The sequence below is a fragment of the Ziziphus jujuba genome, chromosome 4, assembly GCF_031755915.1.
Source record: "Ziziphus jujuba cultivar Dongzao chromosome 4, ASM3175591v1".
NCBI classification, from domain to species: domain Eukaryota; kingdom Viridiplantae; phylum Streptophyta; class Magnoliopsida; order Rosales; family Rhamnaceae; genus Ziziphus; species Ziziphus jujuba.
In genome coordinates, this window is record NC_083382.1 from 4,792,730 (window position 1) to 4,807,529 (window position 14,800).

A 14,800-nucleotide genomic window follows, 5' to 3' on the forward strand; every position below is an offset into this window, starting at 1 on the left:
ATATACAAAAAACACGACATAATTGTTTGAAGCACAAGGCTGAGAGTTTTCGACCCTTTAATTAATTCACATTGATTGACAAACAAAAAACTCCTGATATACATAATCTGATCTTCCTGAGTCTAACTCATAATTCTACTCTTCTATTAATAGCACAATTTTAATCAAGGATGATACAAAAAGGAACTTGAACAACAAACAGGATACTAAACAATGCCTCAGTCCAAGACCAGTCTGTGACACAATATATAAAAGGATATTTGAAGATTCCATCAAAATGGAGTTGTTTTTTTTTTTTTTTTTTTTTTTTTTTATAATTTTTTCCAACCTATATCAATAAGACTTCTAATGGTAGCACAATTGTAATTCAGACTAATGTTCTATATGGGGGGAAAAAGTTATTGTTTATTTTCAACAACTACATAAAAGAGAAAGAACTCTACTCCTAGGTATCATGACCTAGTAAAGGTGTATTAATTTTTTTAGGCCATCCGATAATAATATGACCTTATGTATGTATGCATATTTGCCTTAATCATGCATACTACCAACATTCATTAGAATCAAAAAGGGAAAGGCAGATCCCAGAATCAGGAAGTAGATACGGAGTTCTCCTAATTCATACTAAAATAAAAGTTCCTAGAAATAAGATGAGGATCAACAGGCCCTTTACCAACATACTTTATTCAATGTTGAGTTGTTAAGGGATGAGACATATTATAAGCTGATTTGCTTTAGCATATGCTAGTTATTTAAACAATTATTTCAAGAAATTCTAGCGAATTTAATATATGTAACTCAGCTCATTTAAGCCTATCAAATAATAGAATCCAAGTTCTAACTCAAAACCCCACCCGTGGGCCAACATCCAAATATTTAATCATTGATTCTCATTAAATATTATCCACATGAATAAATGAATGAACCTCGCCCATCATGTCCCTGATTGAAGTTACTTCCCAAGTTCCAACCTTTTCAGTCTTTAGATTTAGGAAAATGGTAAATATTTAAAAGAAATATTTTACCCAAAAAAAAAAAAAAAAAAAAAACTTCAACGTTTTGAGTTTTTAAATCTTTATCATGCTAATTGTTAAGGGTTATAAAAATCCATATTTAATTTTAGAATCAATTTTAAAAATTCAAAAATTATTATTATCTTCTAATCAGGGGTTCAGGAATGATCTGGCATTTAACCTATAGTTTAAATTCAAAAAGATTCAAAAATATATCTTTTAATTACCCATATTCTCACAGTTATTATTGTCATTACCTACGTACACCGTTTTTCTGATAATAATTTTAATTTTGAAAATTTGAAAATTGATTTATATAAAAATCAATTAAAATCTATAATTGAATTTGTCACATCTAAGAATCTACTTATCTACAGGTACATTTACCAAAAAATAAAAAATAAAAACTAAGAAATCTATATGTCCATTAAAAAAATAAAAAAAATACAGATACAATTCTATAAGCAATACAAAACATAAACATAAAATAAACCAAGTAAAAGATGACAATTTTTGTCAATTTATGTTATATATTACTTTTTCGCTGAAATTTATGTTATATTATTGAAGCTAGACTGAACTGTCTTTTTCATGGCAAGACTTAGCTGGTATAGTGTGAAATTTAGTAGGAAATTCAATTCAATGCAAGTTTCTATTTTGGCTTTGATCATTTAAATGGATATATGTTTCCCATATAACAAAATTCCCCATAAACTTCATATATAATAAATTTAAGAAAAAAAATTCCATATAATCGAACTGGGTCCAAGATTCAATGGCCTAGCAAAGATTTTCTTAGCCCAGCGAAAATCAATATCAAAATCACCATGAAAATGAGTGATAAGCACAAATATTTGTGACCAAGCAATATGATGAAACTTTCGCGAGAAATTGAAAAAAAGAGAAAGTAATATATATATATATATATATATATTATATACTCTGAAAGAAGGAAAGCGGTGAATGAGGAAAGAGGAATCGTGGAGAGGGTGTACGTGGTATTGGCGTGGAGCTTTTTGCCGTTAGAATCTCTCTCTCTCTTTCTCTCTCTTTCTCTTTCTCTACTTTTCTCTCACCCTTTTCCCACTTTGTCTTGCTCTCTCCTTCCACAGACAAAACACGTAAGAATATGTAAGTGTAATGTAACAGAGACGCAGAGAGAAAAAAAAAAAAAAAAAAAACAGAGAGAAAGAGAAAGAAAGAGGGAGTTTTTGTTTTCTTTCTAGTGGGTTTTTGGGCTTTTGGGATATTATTATTATTATTATTATTTGTTATTATTGAAGCAATGATGTTGCTAATCGTTATTGTATAAGCCTAACACTCAATCTCTTGCTTCGTTTCTTGAAACAAAGAAAATAAAATACACAACCAGCGAAGGCAAAGATTGTTGCTTTCTTCCATTGCAGAAAATCCCATTTTCTTTCTTGTAAGCTTCTTTATCTCTCTTTCTTTAACATTTCTCAACCATTAAAGTGTTCTGCCTCTGTCTCTGTCTCTTTCTTCCTCTGTATTTTAAACTTATTTAAAACTTTTTTTGTGTTTCATTGGATTCCTCTCTATTGCAAATTCTGTAAGATTTTTAAGTAAATGGGTTTTCTTTTTTTGAAGGATTAAAATACTGGGTTTGGTTTAAATTTTCCATTTTTCAATCGGATTTGAATTTTCCATTTTTCGATTGGGTGTCTTTCTTTCGGCCACTTTCTCTGTTTTTATTCCCAGAATTGTATTTCGGTTTGATCTCATTTTCATCTTTCCTTTCTTGTATTTTTCAAACCATTATTGTTCGCCTATTTTGCTTTTTGGGTTTTGTGCTTTCAATCAATGCCTGTCTATTATAGCTTCTCATTGTGGATAAAAGGTACATTCACTTTAATTGTTTTAACTTTTTTTGCTTGTAGACAGCTTTGGATCTCTTATTTCCTCCTTTCTTTCTCCTTTTTTTAAGTTTTTCTTCCTTATGGTCCTATAATGATTTTGGTGCAGCTTGAGTATTGCTCTTTTGACTGGTTGCCAATACTTCCTTTATTGGGTTTCCTCTATCCTTTCTTGCATTAATCATTAATACTTGTTTTTCTAAATGTAAGGTTTATTATTTGTTTTTAGTCATAATTATACAACAATATTCTGATGAATGCCAGTTCATTTATGTTGAAATGGTAGCCCCTTCCTTATTCCCCGTTTGGTTGCTGAGAAACCCGAGGAAAGGAAGGGGAAAACTGTTTTGTTTTGGATCTTTTTGCTCTATCCTGACCCACTTTTGAAAATAAGTGCTCAATATTGAAAAATCCGGTTTCTTTTCTTGTGCTACATTTTTTCAGCAATCCAACATTGTCAATTATTTTCACACAGTTCTTTTCTTTTGACAATTTAGGATTCATTTCTATACCAGAATCATAAGTTGCCTTGACCATAAAAGAGGTGATTTCACAACTCTTTCTTGATTTGTAATTGTTTTGTTGTCTTTTTCATCTTTATATGCTTTCTACGGTTCATGTTCCTTTTTTATAGTCATTTAATTGTTTCCAACTACCAGTAGCGTTCTAGGATAGATTCCAATTGTCTAATAAATGGTGATTTGTCCTTTTTTTCTTCCTTCATGTGGGAAGCTAAGAAAGATTGTGGTTCCATACCCACTTCTTAAATAGGAAAAGCCGGTCATAACTAAGCCAAGTAGTGACCCTTGCTCAACTCAGCGGTCTCATTAGGCAAGTCAATATTTTTTCAGCAACCATAGGAGTCACTGGGGTTTTATTTCTATTTCATAAATTGTCATTTTCTTGCTTCTTGGAATTTTATGTATTTTCATATGAATATATGGGCTTCTGTTACCATTGCAGATTCATATTTTATTACAGCTGTATTGGAGGTAATCCTATTATCCTTTTTTGTTGTTTAGTTCAATCTTTTCAAAGGCTTGGTGATTGCATTGATCATCTACTTTTTGATCTTCTGATGAAGGAAAATTTAGTCCCATTTAGGGTTGGCTTTGTTTTCCTCAAATTAATCTTCTTTGATTTGAAGGATGGGGGATCATTTTGTGTTGTTGGTGGATCGGCTTCTCACTGAATCTACTCTTGAAGCTGCTATTGAAAGTAAAAGTTGGTCACAGCAGCCCACAATCTCAAAAAGCCAAGATAATATGATTTCTTCCCACAAAATAGATGTCAATATGAGGTCACCTTGTAAATTGGTAGAGTGTAGGATATGCCATGATGAGGATGAAGCCTCCAACATGGAGACGCCATGTTCTTGCTGTGGCAGCTTAAAGGTAAGTTATAATACAATTTGTACAGTTGCTTCTTTAGATGGATCTAATCTTTATAGGTTGAAAAAAACCATCACATTGGTTAGTCCCATTTACTTGAGCTTCAAATGCTTTCATGTGTACTCCATCTAACATTTTAGGATGAAAAGGGAGGGGGAGGTTAGGGAAAATAGAAAAAGAAACGTTTTATTCTCCATTTGCTTTCACCTAGAAATTTACTTCCTTGCTTTGGTTTCAGTTATGGTTAAGAAAAAAAAATTGTGCATTTTCTACCCCTAAGATCTTCCCCTTAAAATTTCCAATATTAACTGCACTTTTTTCTTTCCTTTTTTTTTTTTTTTTTTTTTTTTTTTTTGGGTTGTAAACAAATATAAACTGAGCTAGTTCCAACACTTGGTTATTATGTTTTGGATGCATATCCATAGTACGTCAAACTTTCTTAGCTGGGCCATTATTTCTGTTCTCGAAGGTCCTGGATACTATTTCCTATTCATTTAAGGAGGTAGTGAAAACAATTATTTATTTCTTGGTTATTGCAGTATGCTCACCGCAAATGTGTTCAGAGATGGTGCAATGAAAAAGGTGATACCATATGTGAAATTTGCCGCCAGGTCTGTTACATTTTTAAAAAATTCTTTAATCTTTTTTGATTTCAATATAGTTCTGATTAATGATTGTATCAAATGAGATTTTCTCTTCTTGCCTTTATAATTCGCTTTGTTTTTGGAACTGCAGCAATTTAGGCCTGGTTATACGGCACCACCTCCTCTGTTTCATTATGGTGGTATTCCTATGAACTTCAGGTATCTATGTACCAAATAATGTATGATCTTGATGTTTTTCTTAGTTATTTTTTATGGATGGGATTTATGGTTTATCTGCTTATAAAATTTATTTAAAACTTGTCATCATCTCAGGGGCAACTGGGAGGTATCCAGAAGGGATCTTCACAATCCTGGATTTATAGCAATGGTTTCTGCTGAACGTGATTATATGGATACTGATTTTGATGAATATGCAGCTCCCTCTTCAAGAAGCCTTATATGCTGCCGTATAGTTGCTATAATAGTACTCTCACTCTCTCTTTACTCTCTCTTTCTGTCTCTCTCTAATTTAAAATTATCTTAACAAAGGAAGAAATCTTTGAGCTCCTGGCTCTGTTTATTTCGACAAAATGCAATACCTTGAAGAACGCTAATCTTTATAGATCTCCGACTTTGTTTGGTATAATGTATAACCATGAGATTGGATAAACATCTCTCCTCTCAGCTTGGGGAAATATTTCTTTTTTTCCTTAGGAAATATTATGCCCCCGGCCATTATATGAGAGTAAAGACTTCTAGCATCTATACTAGCTGAAACCTCCAGGAGTAATTAACGACTCTGAAGAAATTATTATCTTCTTGTGCGATAGCAGTGGCATCTACGCATTTACCACATTGAGTTACAGCCTTTTTTTTTTTTTTTTTTTTGGGTAAGAAAAAGAAAGAATGACTTTTTTAGTTTGTAGATGGCAGTGAAGACACATCCTATGGCCTCTGAGAATTTTTTTCTTTCAAATTATTGGAATTGCTTACGTGATAGAATTGGATTGTTACTTGAAATTTGTGAGTAGCACTAATTGGTCATAAACTTTGTTACTTGATTAGGCTGGGGATCTACAATATTCTGAAGTTTTGCTTGTGAAGGGGAAAGTTTGTCATTTATTATTAGGTTAAAGCATTCTGTTAGAATAATCTAGGTATCATCATATTTTATCCTCCTTTAAATGTCGTAATGGTTTATCTTGTTTGATCCTGCAACTTAAATAAACTCAACTAAGATCTTAGTCCAAAATATTGGGAGTTGACTCTTAGAGTTGCTATTTGATTTTTAGCATGAACTGTTTTTTGCCACTCATTTGTGTCCGATGATACTGCATTCCTGATCTGATCTTACCATTCTTGAAAGCCTGATCGCTGATATGTTTCTGTATTTGCAGTTTATGGTTCTTTTGGTTTTACGCCATACTCTACCAATTATTATTAGTGGGGCAGGAGAGTACTCAATGACATTGTTCACGGTGAGCTTGACAAGCTGACTTTCCTAATGGAAGAATGTAACTGTACTGTAATGGCAATAATTTGTTAGAGATTGCTTAGGTTTTGCATTATTTTGTAGTTATTGATGCTGAGAACGATTGGGATTCTTCTGCCAGTCTACATCATGGTTAAAGCTTTCACAGCTATCCAGCGACGAAGACATAGACAGGTCAGTCCTTTAAGAACTCTGTCTACACTGCTGAATATGCTTCAGCATTCTTTTGGAGCATAGATGTTCACATTCATGACTCAAGTTCCTAACTTTTTCCCCTTAAGTCCAAAATCTTGTACCACAAAATTCAGAATGGAGTACGTCCATATTAGATGGTTATCTAAGTTAAATGTATTATTTCTCCGTCTCCCCCACCTCCACCCCCTTTACCTCCCCTAGTCAACAGTAAATAAAAATGAAAAATAAAAATAAAAAAACCTTATGTAATTTCTAGTAAATGAAGACCTTTAGATTTTGGATCATATTAAGAATAAATCAACCTGTCAGCATAATTAATAGGAATATTTTTGTCTTGAAGGTAGTACGGAATATATCTTGCTGGTAGTGGGGCACCTTTATAGTTCATGTGTTTTGAATATGGTACCCAAGTGAGATCATTAAATTTATCATAAGCTCTAGGCTGGATCACATATTAACATGCTCGAGCTATATGAGCATTGCTTAAAATGCATAGTTTTTTTTTTTTTTTTTTTTTTTTTTTTCTCCCTCATTTATATCAACATCTTGATTCATTGTTTTCTCACGTGTCTCTGCTATAGGATTCTCATCTTCCTCTTGCCACATCAGACGAAGAAAATGATTCGCCACTGCCCCAGCCACGTTTCATTCAAATCCGATGATTGCTCTAGCCTTGAGCCACCGATGCTGCCAGAAGGAACCTGATGATATTGATGAAGATGCAACCTTTTGTATCCCGAAAGGGAAATTAACATTTGAAAATCTGCAATTGTCTGTAAGCTGAAAGATGCTCATTGTCATCAGCGATGAAAGAAGAATCCTTCACACTAGGATTTGAATCAGCACCTCATATCATGGATGGGAAAGCTATGTACAAACACTTAAGAGAAAAGAAATGAGTAAGAGAGATTTATAAAGGATAGTAAAAACTGGATAATCGCCTGTAAATATTAGCATTTCTTATATGAAGAATGAGGAAACAAAATTGAAAGATGGCTTATCATATCTACTATTTTTCGGAAGACAAGATAATTTATCATCTTGTTCCCTCCCCTAAATTGATTAGTTGATTCTTTTACAGAATAACATTAGCCAACTAATTTGTTTACAAAATTTTATCTACCGTCTAAGTTGTGTGGACCCTTAATAATTTTATTAATAATAATAACGACCTGTCACATTATTTGGTATATGTAATACATTAGCGAATAGATAGAAAGATATAAAGCTCAAAACGGGCAACAGAAATACATCTTATACTTGAAAACAAAAAACACTAGGTTTGCAAAGCAGCCAACGTAAACTGCATCTAACAATCCGATGCCACAACAACAAAGGAAAGATCAAAGAAGCTCCCCACAAATGGCTAAGAATAACAGAAGTTCGTAAACATGACACGCTAACATAACATCAATTATATGACAGAATAAACCAGTAGGACAACTCAAAAGACATAAATCAAAACACTAGGAATTGAAAACAGAAGTTATTTTCTTGCTCAAGTACCAAAACATCATTCCTCCTCGGTTTCTGACTCAGCACTCTGTAGCCAAGTGATGAAAGGTTGAGAATTCTTCCAAATCGGTGAGTCCTTGTTGCCTCCTTTCGACCCTTCTTCGTACCACTGAATTATGCATTCTTCCTCCAGAATATCAGAATCATAGAGAGCTTTTAAAACCAGCGCAACTTCCTTCAAGGCACTAGAGGTTGACTTCCGACAGAAGTCTTCAAGTGCTCGGAGCAAGACCAGCTGTGATCCCTCATCCTGAGCAACAGCAGCAGCAAGGTAGTTTCTTTTCTTTACCACCTCCTTTGCAAAACCTTTCTGAACTCCTTCAAAAAGTGCCTCAACCAAAACAGATATCTTCTCCTGAGCTGAACCAGAAATAGATCCCAGAAGGGACTGAAACTGCTTGGCAGAAACACCTTTCTTTATGTTTGTTTTCAGCTCATCAAGAACACTTCCTAGAGCTGTTGAGTTCCCATTCTCAGCAACATCACTTGTTTTTGTTTTAGTTGCTGCCTTTTTCTCCAGCTCATTTGTAGAGAGCATAACCATATCGGCTGTCACAGCACTCAACTGCTCTCGACTCCGTTGGCGAGCAGCCTCCAATGAGGTATCAGTTTGCCACTGAACATCATCATCATCTTCATCATTAACATCATCTACCTCTTCCTTCTCATCTACCTGGCTGTGGGCAGGTGATCTATCCTCATCAGAGCCATTTGCCTTCTTCTTCGAAGAGCTAGCCTTTGTGGTACCCTTCTTTGAATCTTTTTTCAGTTTCTTTTGCTCCTCATCAGCAGCCTCGCCTTCCCTAATCCGCTCCTTTTCAGCCCTTCTCATTGCCACCTTCTTGTCTTTGGATCCCTTCTTCTGCTCAGGTGGGTTCTTAATAATGAAAGTGGTGAGCTTGTCCCTCATATCCACATCAGACACAAAACCACATGCAGCACATTTCAGTTGGATCATCTGACTTTTAGTAATCAATATCTCAGTTTCGGGATTCCCACAACCATAACACTGGACATATTTCTTGATAAAGTTCTCAAGAAGTGCAGCTAGTTTAGCAGTTTCATGGGCCCCATTAACCAAAGAAGTACCATTTTTCTCATCAAATTTAGATTGGGCCCCAAGCTCACAACCAAAATATTTTGTGGTGTAAGATGCAGGCCTTGCTAAAGCCTTTGCTATGTCAACCATGTTGACTATATTTGTCTTGATGCCATTTCCTCGGCCCTCAATTTTGGTAATCATTTTGGGCATTTTGTACCTATAGAAGGCATCATCACTATTCCCAGCACCAATGTTCTGTAAGGCCATCTTGACTTCAGCATAAAAGTTGGAAAGGAAATATTAGTTTGATGTCACAGCAAGGAAATGCCGGAATTCAAAGTGTAAATAGCTTGACTATTATCTTCTTCACTTTTCCAAACAAGAGAAGACTGATCTTCTGCAGTTAAAAGAGGTTGCATCCAGCTGCAACCAGGAAACCCACAATTTTTGTGAAATGGTCCGAGATGCATGCAGCCAATTTGTGCTGATAAAAATCTATTCCTTTTTCTTAAGGAAGGACAATACTCTCCAAGCAACCCAATAGTTCCCAAATCGAAAGTGGCCTGTTCGGACATAAAAGAAATTTCAACTTTTACAACTTCACCTTGAGAATCTGCAGATAAACCTGCACAGCTTGAGGAGAAAGAATACCTAAAATTAGAAAGAACATTCGAATTTCAGCAGATATTGCAAAGACTTTGTTATTAATAATAATATAAACAGAAACTATTGCATGACAGTATAACTAAAATGGCCATGATATATATCAAACAGTTGAACAGGTAATAGATGTGTGTAATTAACACACTAAAATTCTTCCAAAAGTTATCTTATACATTACAAATTCAACTTATCAAAACAAGTCAAGTAGCTCTAGTGTGCATGCTGGACACTGTGTATTTGTAAGTGAAAAATACTAACTCACAAGATTGTAAGGTTAAACAAGGACATCAGATAAACAAAAGCTCGAAAACTAACACGTAAGGGGAGGACTTCTTCTAATGTAGTAAAACAGAACTACCAAAGACTAAGCTCGAGATCGATGAATGCAATGACCAACATATTAAGTCAATCAATCATCAAGTATCAGTCTAACAAAAAGACTGTCACCTTCCCAGTCCCAATCATAAGAAATTATACGGGTAAAAAAAGATGGATATAATAAGAACATTCATAATAAAACCATAACAAATCCAAATAACCATAGTTTAAAAAATCCAGGTAATTATCTATTTAGATCTCACCTACCACTGAATCCCTACTTTAAGGATTGGCTAATTCATATAGCCACACAAACATATATGCATATATACATAAAACATATTCATTCACTGTCGCACACAAATTTGATACACAAACTTCGATCTACCTATTATTTGTCATAATATACCATACAAGATTATAATCGCCACAAAAATTTTACAATTAAAATTTCAAGTCCTAAAATCTACAGATTAAGATCCACAATAAACTTTAAAAAAGAAAAGAAAAGAAAAAAAAAAAAAAAAAGGAATAAGAACAAAATTAGAGATCAAAGAACACAAAAATTCAAAGAAAAAAGATAGTAAACGATAATCGCCAACAAGTATTGATATTGATAAAACAAACCAATAAACAAAATTTAAAAAAACAAAAAAACACCTGCAATGGAAACCCTAGAGACGGAGAGTGAGAAGCGATTGGAATTTAGGGTTTAGATGTTGTGGAGAAGAAACTAGAAAGAAATAGAAGAATAGAGAGAAAGATAAGAGTTCATGAGAGGCGGCCAAGCAATTCTCTGTATATCATTTATTGTTATATCTATATATAAATAGGGTTGGATACGACCCCATTTTTAGAAATGTGGTAGTGATGTATTGTATTTATTCCTTCCTTCTTTGATGTAAATTGGAATAGCTGACTCAGCCACATCTCTTTTTTTCCTCAATCACAGCCGTCCGTTTGTTATCTTGTGGATAAGATATTTTTCTCTTCTATGTTTCCTATCATATTATATTTGGGAAAATTACTAAAATATTCCTCTTTTTTAAAAATTAATAATTTAATTGATTGTTTTTGTAAACAATATATATCTAAGTTGTAACTCTTTTTTCTTTTTTCATGGTGATTGTAATTTATTTATTTATTTTGCATTCCTCATCTTGTTTTTCGATTAATGAGAAATCTTTCACCCAGCAAAAACACGATCTATGAGATATTCTGTCATTCCAAAAACTACAAGAATTTTTGTCATTTCTATCCTTGTTGCCATGTATTTTTTTTTTTTCGCTTTTTTTTTTTTTTTTTTTTTTTGGGGAATGTATTGCCATGTATTGTTAAAACATTAAATTATATTGAAAAATAACAATTTTTTTGTTTGATTATCTTTGTTTCTAAAAAAACAAAATCAAGGCTTAATAAATAAAATAAGGAAACCATAATTTAAAAAGTCAAAGTTTTAAGTCTTGTCTTAATATGCAATCAAAAAAAAAAAAAAAAAAAATCTTGTCTCAATATGCCTTCAAAAAATATCTTGTCTTAATATAATTGTCTTATAATTTGTTTTTTTTAATTTGATCTTTTTTTTCTAAATAGGAAGGTAGATAAGAAAGCCAAACTTATTTGCACAAAATAGGAAAACTAAGATTAAAAAGTTCTTATCAACAATATTAAAATTACCAAAATATTTGACAAATAATATAATCAATAATATAATAATATTTAAATAAATTATTTTTATATTCATTTAAAAGTTGTAAATATATCAATTATTTAATATATAATATTGGTAAATGTTATGTTACCTATCTCGTTTATGCTGAGACTATACATATTGAAACTTGAAACTAACTTTTAATCTCTTGGTATTTATGTTTGCTAGTTAATGCCTAAACCAATCGTTAATTTGCGACTGAAATTTCCATCTCTATACAAATTCATTTGGATTGTAGACATTCATCTTTCTCTTCACCCATTACAAATAATTACATGAGGAAGAAAACTGTAATATATCTTTCAATGCTTGAAAACAGAGAACGAAATACAGCCTACCCTATAGATTAGGAAAACTACAAAAAGCTTCAGACAAAAAGATGGTATCCTTTACGATGAATCAGGAAACAGAATAATCAAGTTATTATGAAAACTTAATCCAGCATTTGTAAGAAATTGTGTGGAATTTTAATATGCATTTACAGAACTTAATACCAGTAATTACTAATTTTAATTAACCAGTCAATATGATGTGTTTGATTCCCTAAAGCTTGCAAATAATAATAATAAAAAAAAAAGCATTCAAAAATCAAAGGAAATATGAAAACTATAATATGGTTGAGCTCTATAGTGCATTTGGACTACTGTTTCCCACTTGGAAGGTTGCAAAGAATGTAATAAGGGCGCGCATGAATAGAAATTCTCTGTCGCTAACATATTGGGGTTTTAATGGCCCGCTTCCGTAATTAGTTTCCAGTAATGGAGTCTTAATCTTCTTGCACACCTTTTAACCCTTTCACAACCCTGCATCAACAAGAAACAATTTAAAGAAAAAAAAAAAAAAAAGGCCAGAGATTTAATAGAACCAAAAAAAATATATATATATTAGGGTTTGGGATTGCTTCTTCCATTGGAAGCAGAAGAAAGGCGAATTTTAATGTGCGTCGGTGCGATTTCTTCATCAGCGAGTTACTGAGAAACAAAACGGCTTCGCTTATCTATGAGCGTGTCCGATTTCAAAGCACCACCGCCATGGATGATGGAAACTAGCGCATGGACATAAGATTGCGAATCTTTCTGCGTCTCTCGGCGGCGATGGCGGAGGGAGTTTTCTGGAGGCCCTGCAACTCTTTGATCACGATCTTCTGCACAGAATCGATGTAGTGGAGAAGAATTCTCTCCCTTGGAACGTAATAAGCTATGCCTCCGCAGCTAATTGCTTGCTTCTTAGAAATTAGCACCAAAATTCTCTTCAATGTCTTACAAGGAAAAGAACGGTGAGACAATTTAGAGGAACACATTTTTTTCCCCTTTTTTATTTTTTATTTTTTTTGTCATGAAGATTCAAATCCACAAAGACAACTAGATCGTTTATTGAAGAATGAAGATTTAAGAGCAAGAGAGAGCGAGCAAGAGAGAGAGAGAGAGAGAGAGTCAGAGAGAGAAGGGTATCTGATAGACTTTTTTTGTGCCCTGAATTCCGTCGTCTTTATTACGCGGTTTACCGTTAGCGTTCCCGCTCTACCCTTATTTTTTGAATTTCAGATTTTACGCGTTTTTTATTTTATTTTTAATTATTTATTTTCCTTGTAATTTTGTTTTGAGGCCCAAAGGACTATCTAATGGGGTCCAACTTATGAAAAAGCCCATTTTTATTTTTATGTTTTATTTTATTTTTCAGTAGCGCTAGAAAGGTCAAACAATATCAGACTTTGGACGAACTAATATATATATATTTTTTAAATCAGATTTTAAATTATGACTTTAAATTCAAAATAGTAAAATCAAATGTAAAAAATAAAAAGGCAAGATTGATATAGATTTTAAAAAAGTTAGACAGTCTCGATTTAAGTTTTTTCTTTTTTAAAAATATTAGATAAAATAATATCTCATCCAGATAAAAATTTTTTGCTTCGACCAATTTTAACAACCCAATGAATAGCTGTAAGGCACATGATTAACCTCCCAGAAATCCATTTTGTTTTTATAGATTGTTAAACTTCAGTTTGTAAATTTTGGCATCATATATAGGAAAGTTAGATGATCACAGAGGTTTTTAATTTTAAAATTTTTAGCCGATTGTTGTTGATTTGAACCAATTATTTCTGGCAAATTTCTAAATTTTATTCGAGCAACCAAACTTTGGTCAAATTCTATTTTTTATTCAAGTTTTGCCAACCTACATATCGTATCCTAGATTTAAGATTTAGTGATTAAATCTCCTCTCTCAGTTTAAAATTTTACTAACCCATTTCTAAAAGTACATTTCCAAGTAAACCATTTGTAGATGCAAGAGCCAAAATATGCTGCCAGAAAACTAGTGCTGAAGCTTCTCTCACCGCATAACCCCTCAAGCTTGCAATTGCTCCTGGCAACAATATACAGCACTTGATGCTGTATATTGCAGCAAAAGAACAAATTCATACAATCGGTCACCAGGGACAACTAATTTCTCTCTCTCTCTCTCTCTCTCTCTGTGAAATTTTTAGGTTGTCTTTTGGTTTTTTTTTTCAATCAACTCTTTAAATTTATAGTTATTTCCTAACAAATTCTAATACCATTTACAAGAAGACTAAAAAACATTTGAAATAAGCAAAATTTGCTAGAAAAATAAAAAATAAAAAACCATTACCAAATGTGACATTAGCAAATTACTCATTAAAATTACCAGGTTGACCGCAAAGATTTTGTGTGTAGAACAACGCTTAGCAAATATTTGTTCCAAGTCGATCCACGGAAACATATACTGTTTAAAAATCCATAATGTTAGAGTAAACATTCTACCTAGTTGGTATCTGCTATGCGTATACACTAAGGATCATCGGGTTGTATAGATAAGTATATAATTCATTCTTATCATTCATCTGTATGTTATCCAATTGTATGTGCGTCAGTATATTTGATGAGTTGTATTAGACAGTCTAAAGGCTTGCTTATCTCGTGTACCAATGCTTAGCCACTAGCTTGTATAAATTATCTCATCATCAATATACAATTAAATAA

At 32.9% G+C, this 14,800-nt stretch overlaps 2 protein-coding genes across 17 annotated transcripts; one reads left to right on the top strand and one right to left on the bottom strand.

Annotated features, from left to right (window-relative positions):
- Positions 1 to 1,957: 1,957 nt before the first annotated feature.
- Positions 1,958 to 7,542, top strand: LOC107417121 (uncharacterized). Of its 14 annotated transcripts, none has more exons than XM_060816314.1 (11): positions 1,958 to 2,439; positions 3,385 to 3,431; positions 3,620 to 3,718; positions 3,851 to 3,879; positions 4,035 to 4,281; positions 4,818 to 4,889; positions 5,014 to 5,081; positions 5,196 to 5,346; positions 6,260 to 6,340; positions 6,439 to 6,528; positions 7,131 to 7,542. In XM_060816314.1, exons 5-11 carry the CDS (start codon positions 4,036 to 4,038, stop codon positions 7,209 to 7,211), a joined length of 789 nt encoding a protein of 262 aa, XP_060672297.1. In that variant the 5' UTR covers positions 1,958 to 2,439; positions 3,385 to 3,431; positions 3,620 to 3,718; positions 3,851 to 3,879; position 4,035; the 3' UTR covers positions 7,212 to 7,542. The 14 variants fall into 14 exon arrangements, with proteins under 14 accessions (XP_060672297.1, XP_060672303.1, XP_048327404.1 ...); XM_060816320.1 differs by having other exon boundaries at positions 1,958 to 2,144; positions 2,366 to 2,439; positions 3,620 to 3,879; XM_048471443.2 differs by lacking the exon at positions 3,620 to 3,718 and having other exon boundaries at positions 1,959 to 2,144; positions 2,366 to 2,439.
- Positions 7,543 to 7,772: 230 nt separating this feature from the next.
- On the bottom strand, positions 7,773 to 10,906 carry LOC107417120 (eukaryotic translation initiation factor 5). 3 transcript variants are annotated; one of them, XM_016025683.4, is made up of 2 exons: positions 10,748 to 10,906; positions 7,773 to 9,731 (listed from the first exon to the last, which is right to left on the bottom strand). In XM_016025683.4, the coding sequence occupies exon 2, from the start codon at positions 9,371 to 9,373 to the stop codon at positions 8,063 to 8,065; it is 1,311 nt and encodes a 436-aa protein (XP_015881169.3). In that variant the 5' UTR covers positions 9,374 to 9,731; positions 10,748 to 10,906; the 3' UTR covers positions 7,773 to 8,062. The 3 variants fall into 3 exon arrangements, with proteins under 3 accessions (XP_015881169.3, XP_048327397.2, XP_048327398.2); XM_048471440.2 differs by having other exon boundaries at positions 7,773 to 9,739; XM_048471441.2 differs by having other exon boundaries at positions 7,773 to 9,757; positions 10,748 to 10,903.
- Positions 10,907 to 14,800: the final 3,894 nt, after the last annotated feature.

What these genes read in the sequence shown, in the direction of transcription:
- LOC107417121 (XM_060816314.1), top strand. Translation starts at nt 4,036, where the DNA reads ATGGGGGATCATTTTGTGTTGTTGGTGGATCGGCTTCTCACTGAATCT. An exon ending in GGTATTCCTATGAACTTCAG is followed by an intron (nt 5,082 to 5,195) that starts GTATCTATGTAC and finishes TCATCATCTCAG; the next exon opens with GGGCAACTGGGAGGTATCCA. An exon ending in AGCGACGAAGACATAGACAG is followed by an intron (nt 6,529 to 7,130) that starts GTCAGTCCTTTA and finishes TCTCTGCTATAG; the next exon opens with GATTCTCATCTTCCTCTTGC.
- LOC107417120 (XM_016025683.4), bottom strand. Translation starts at nt 9,373, where the DNA reads ATGGCCTTACAGAACATTGGTGCTGGGAATAGTGATGATGCCTTCTAT.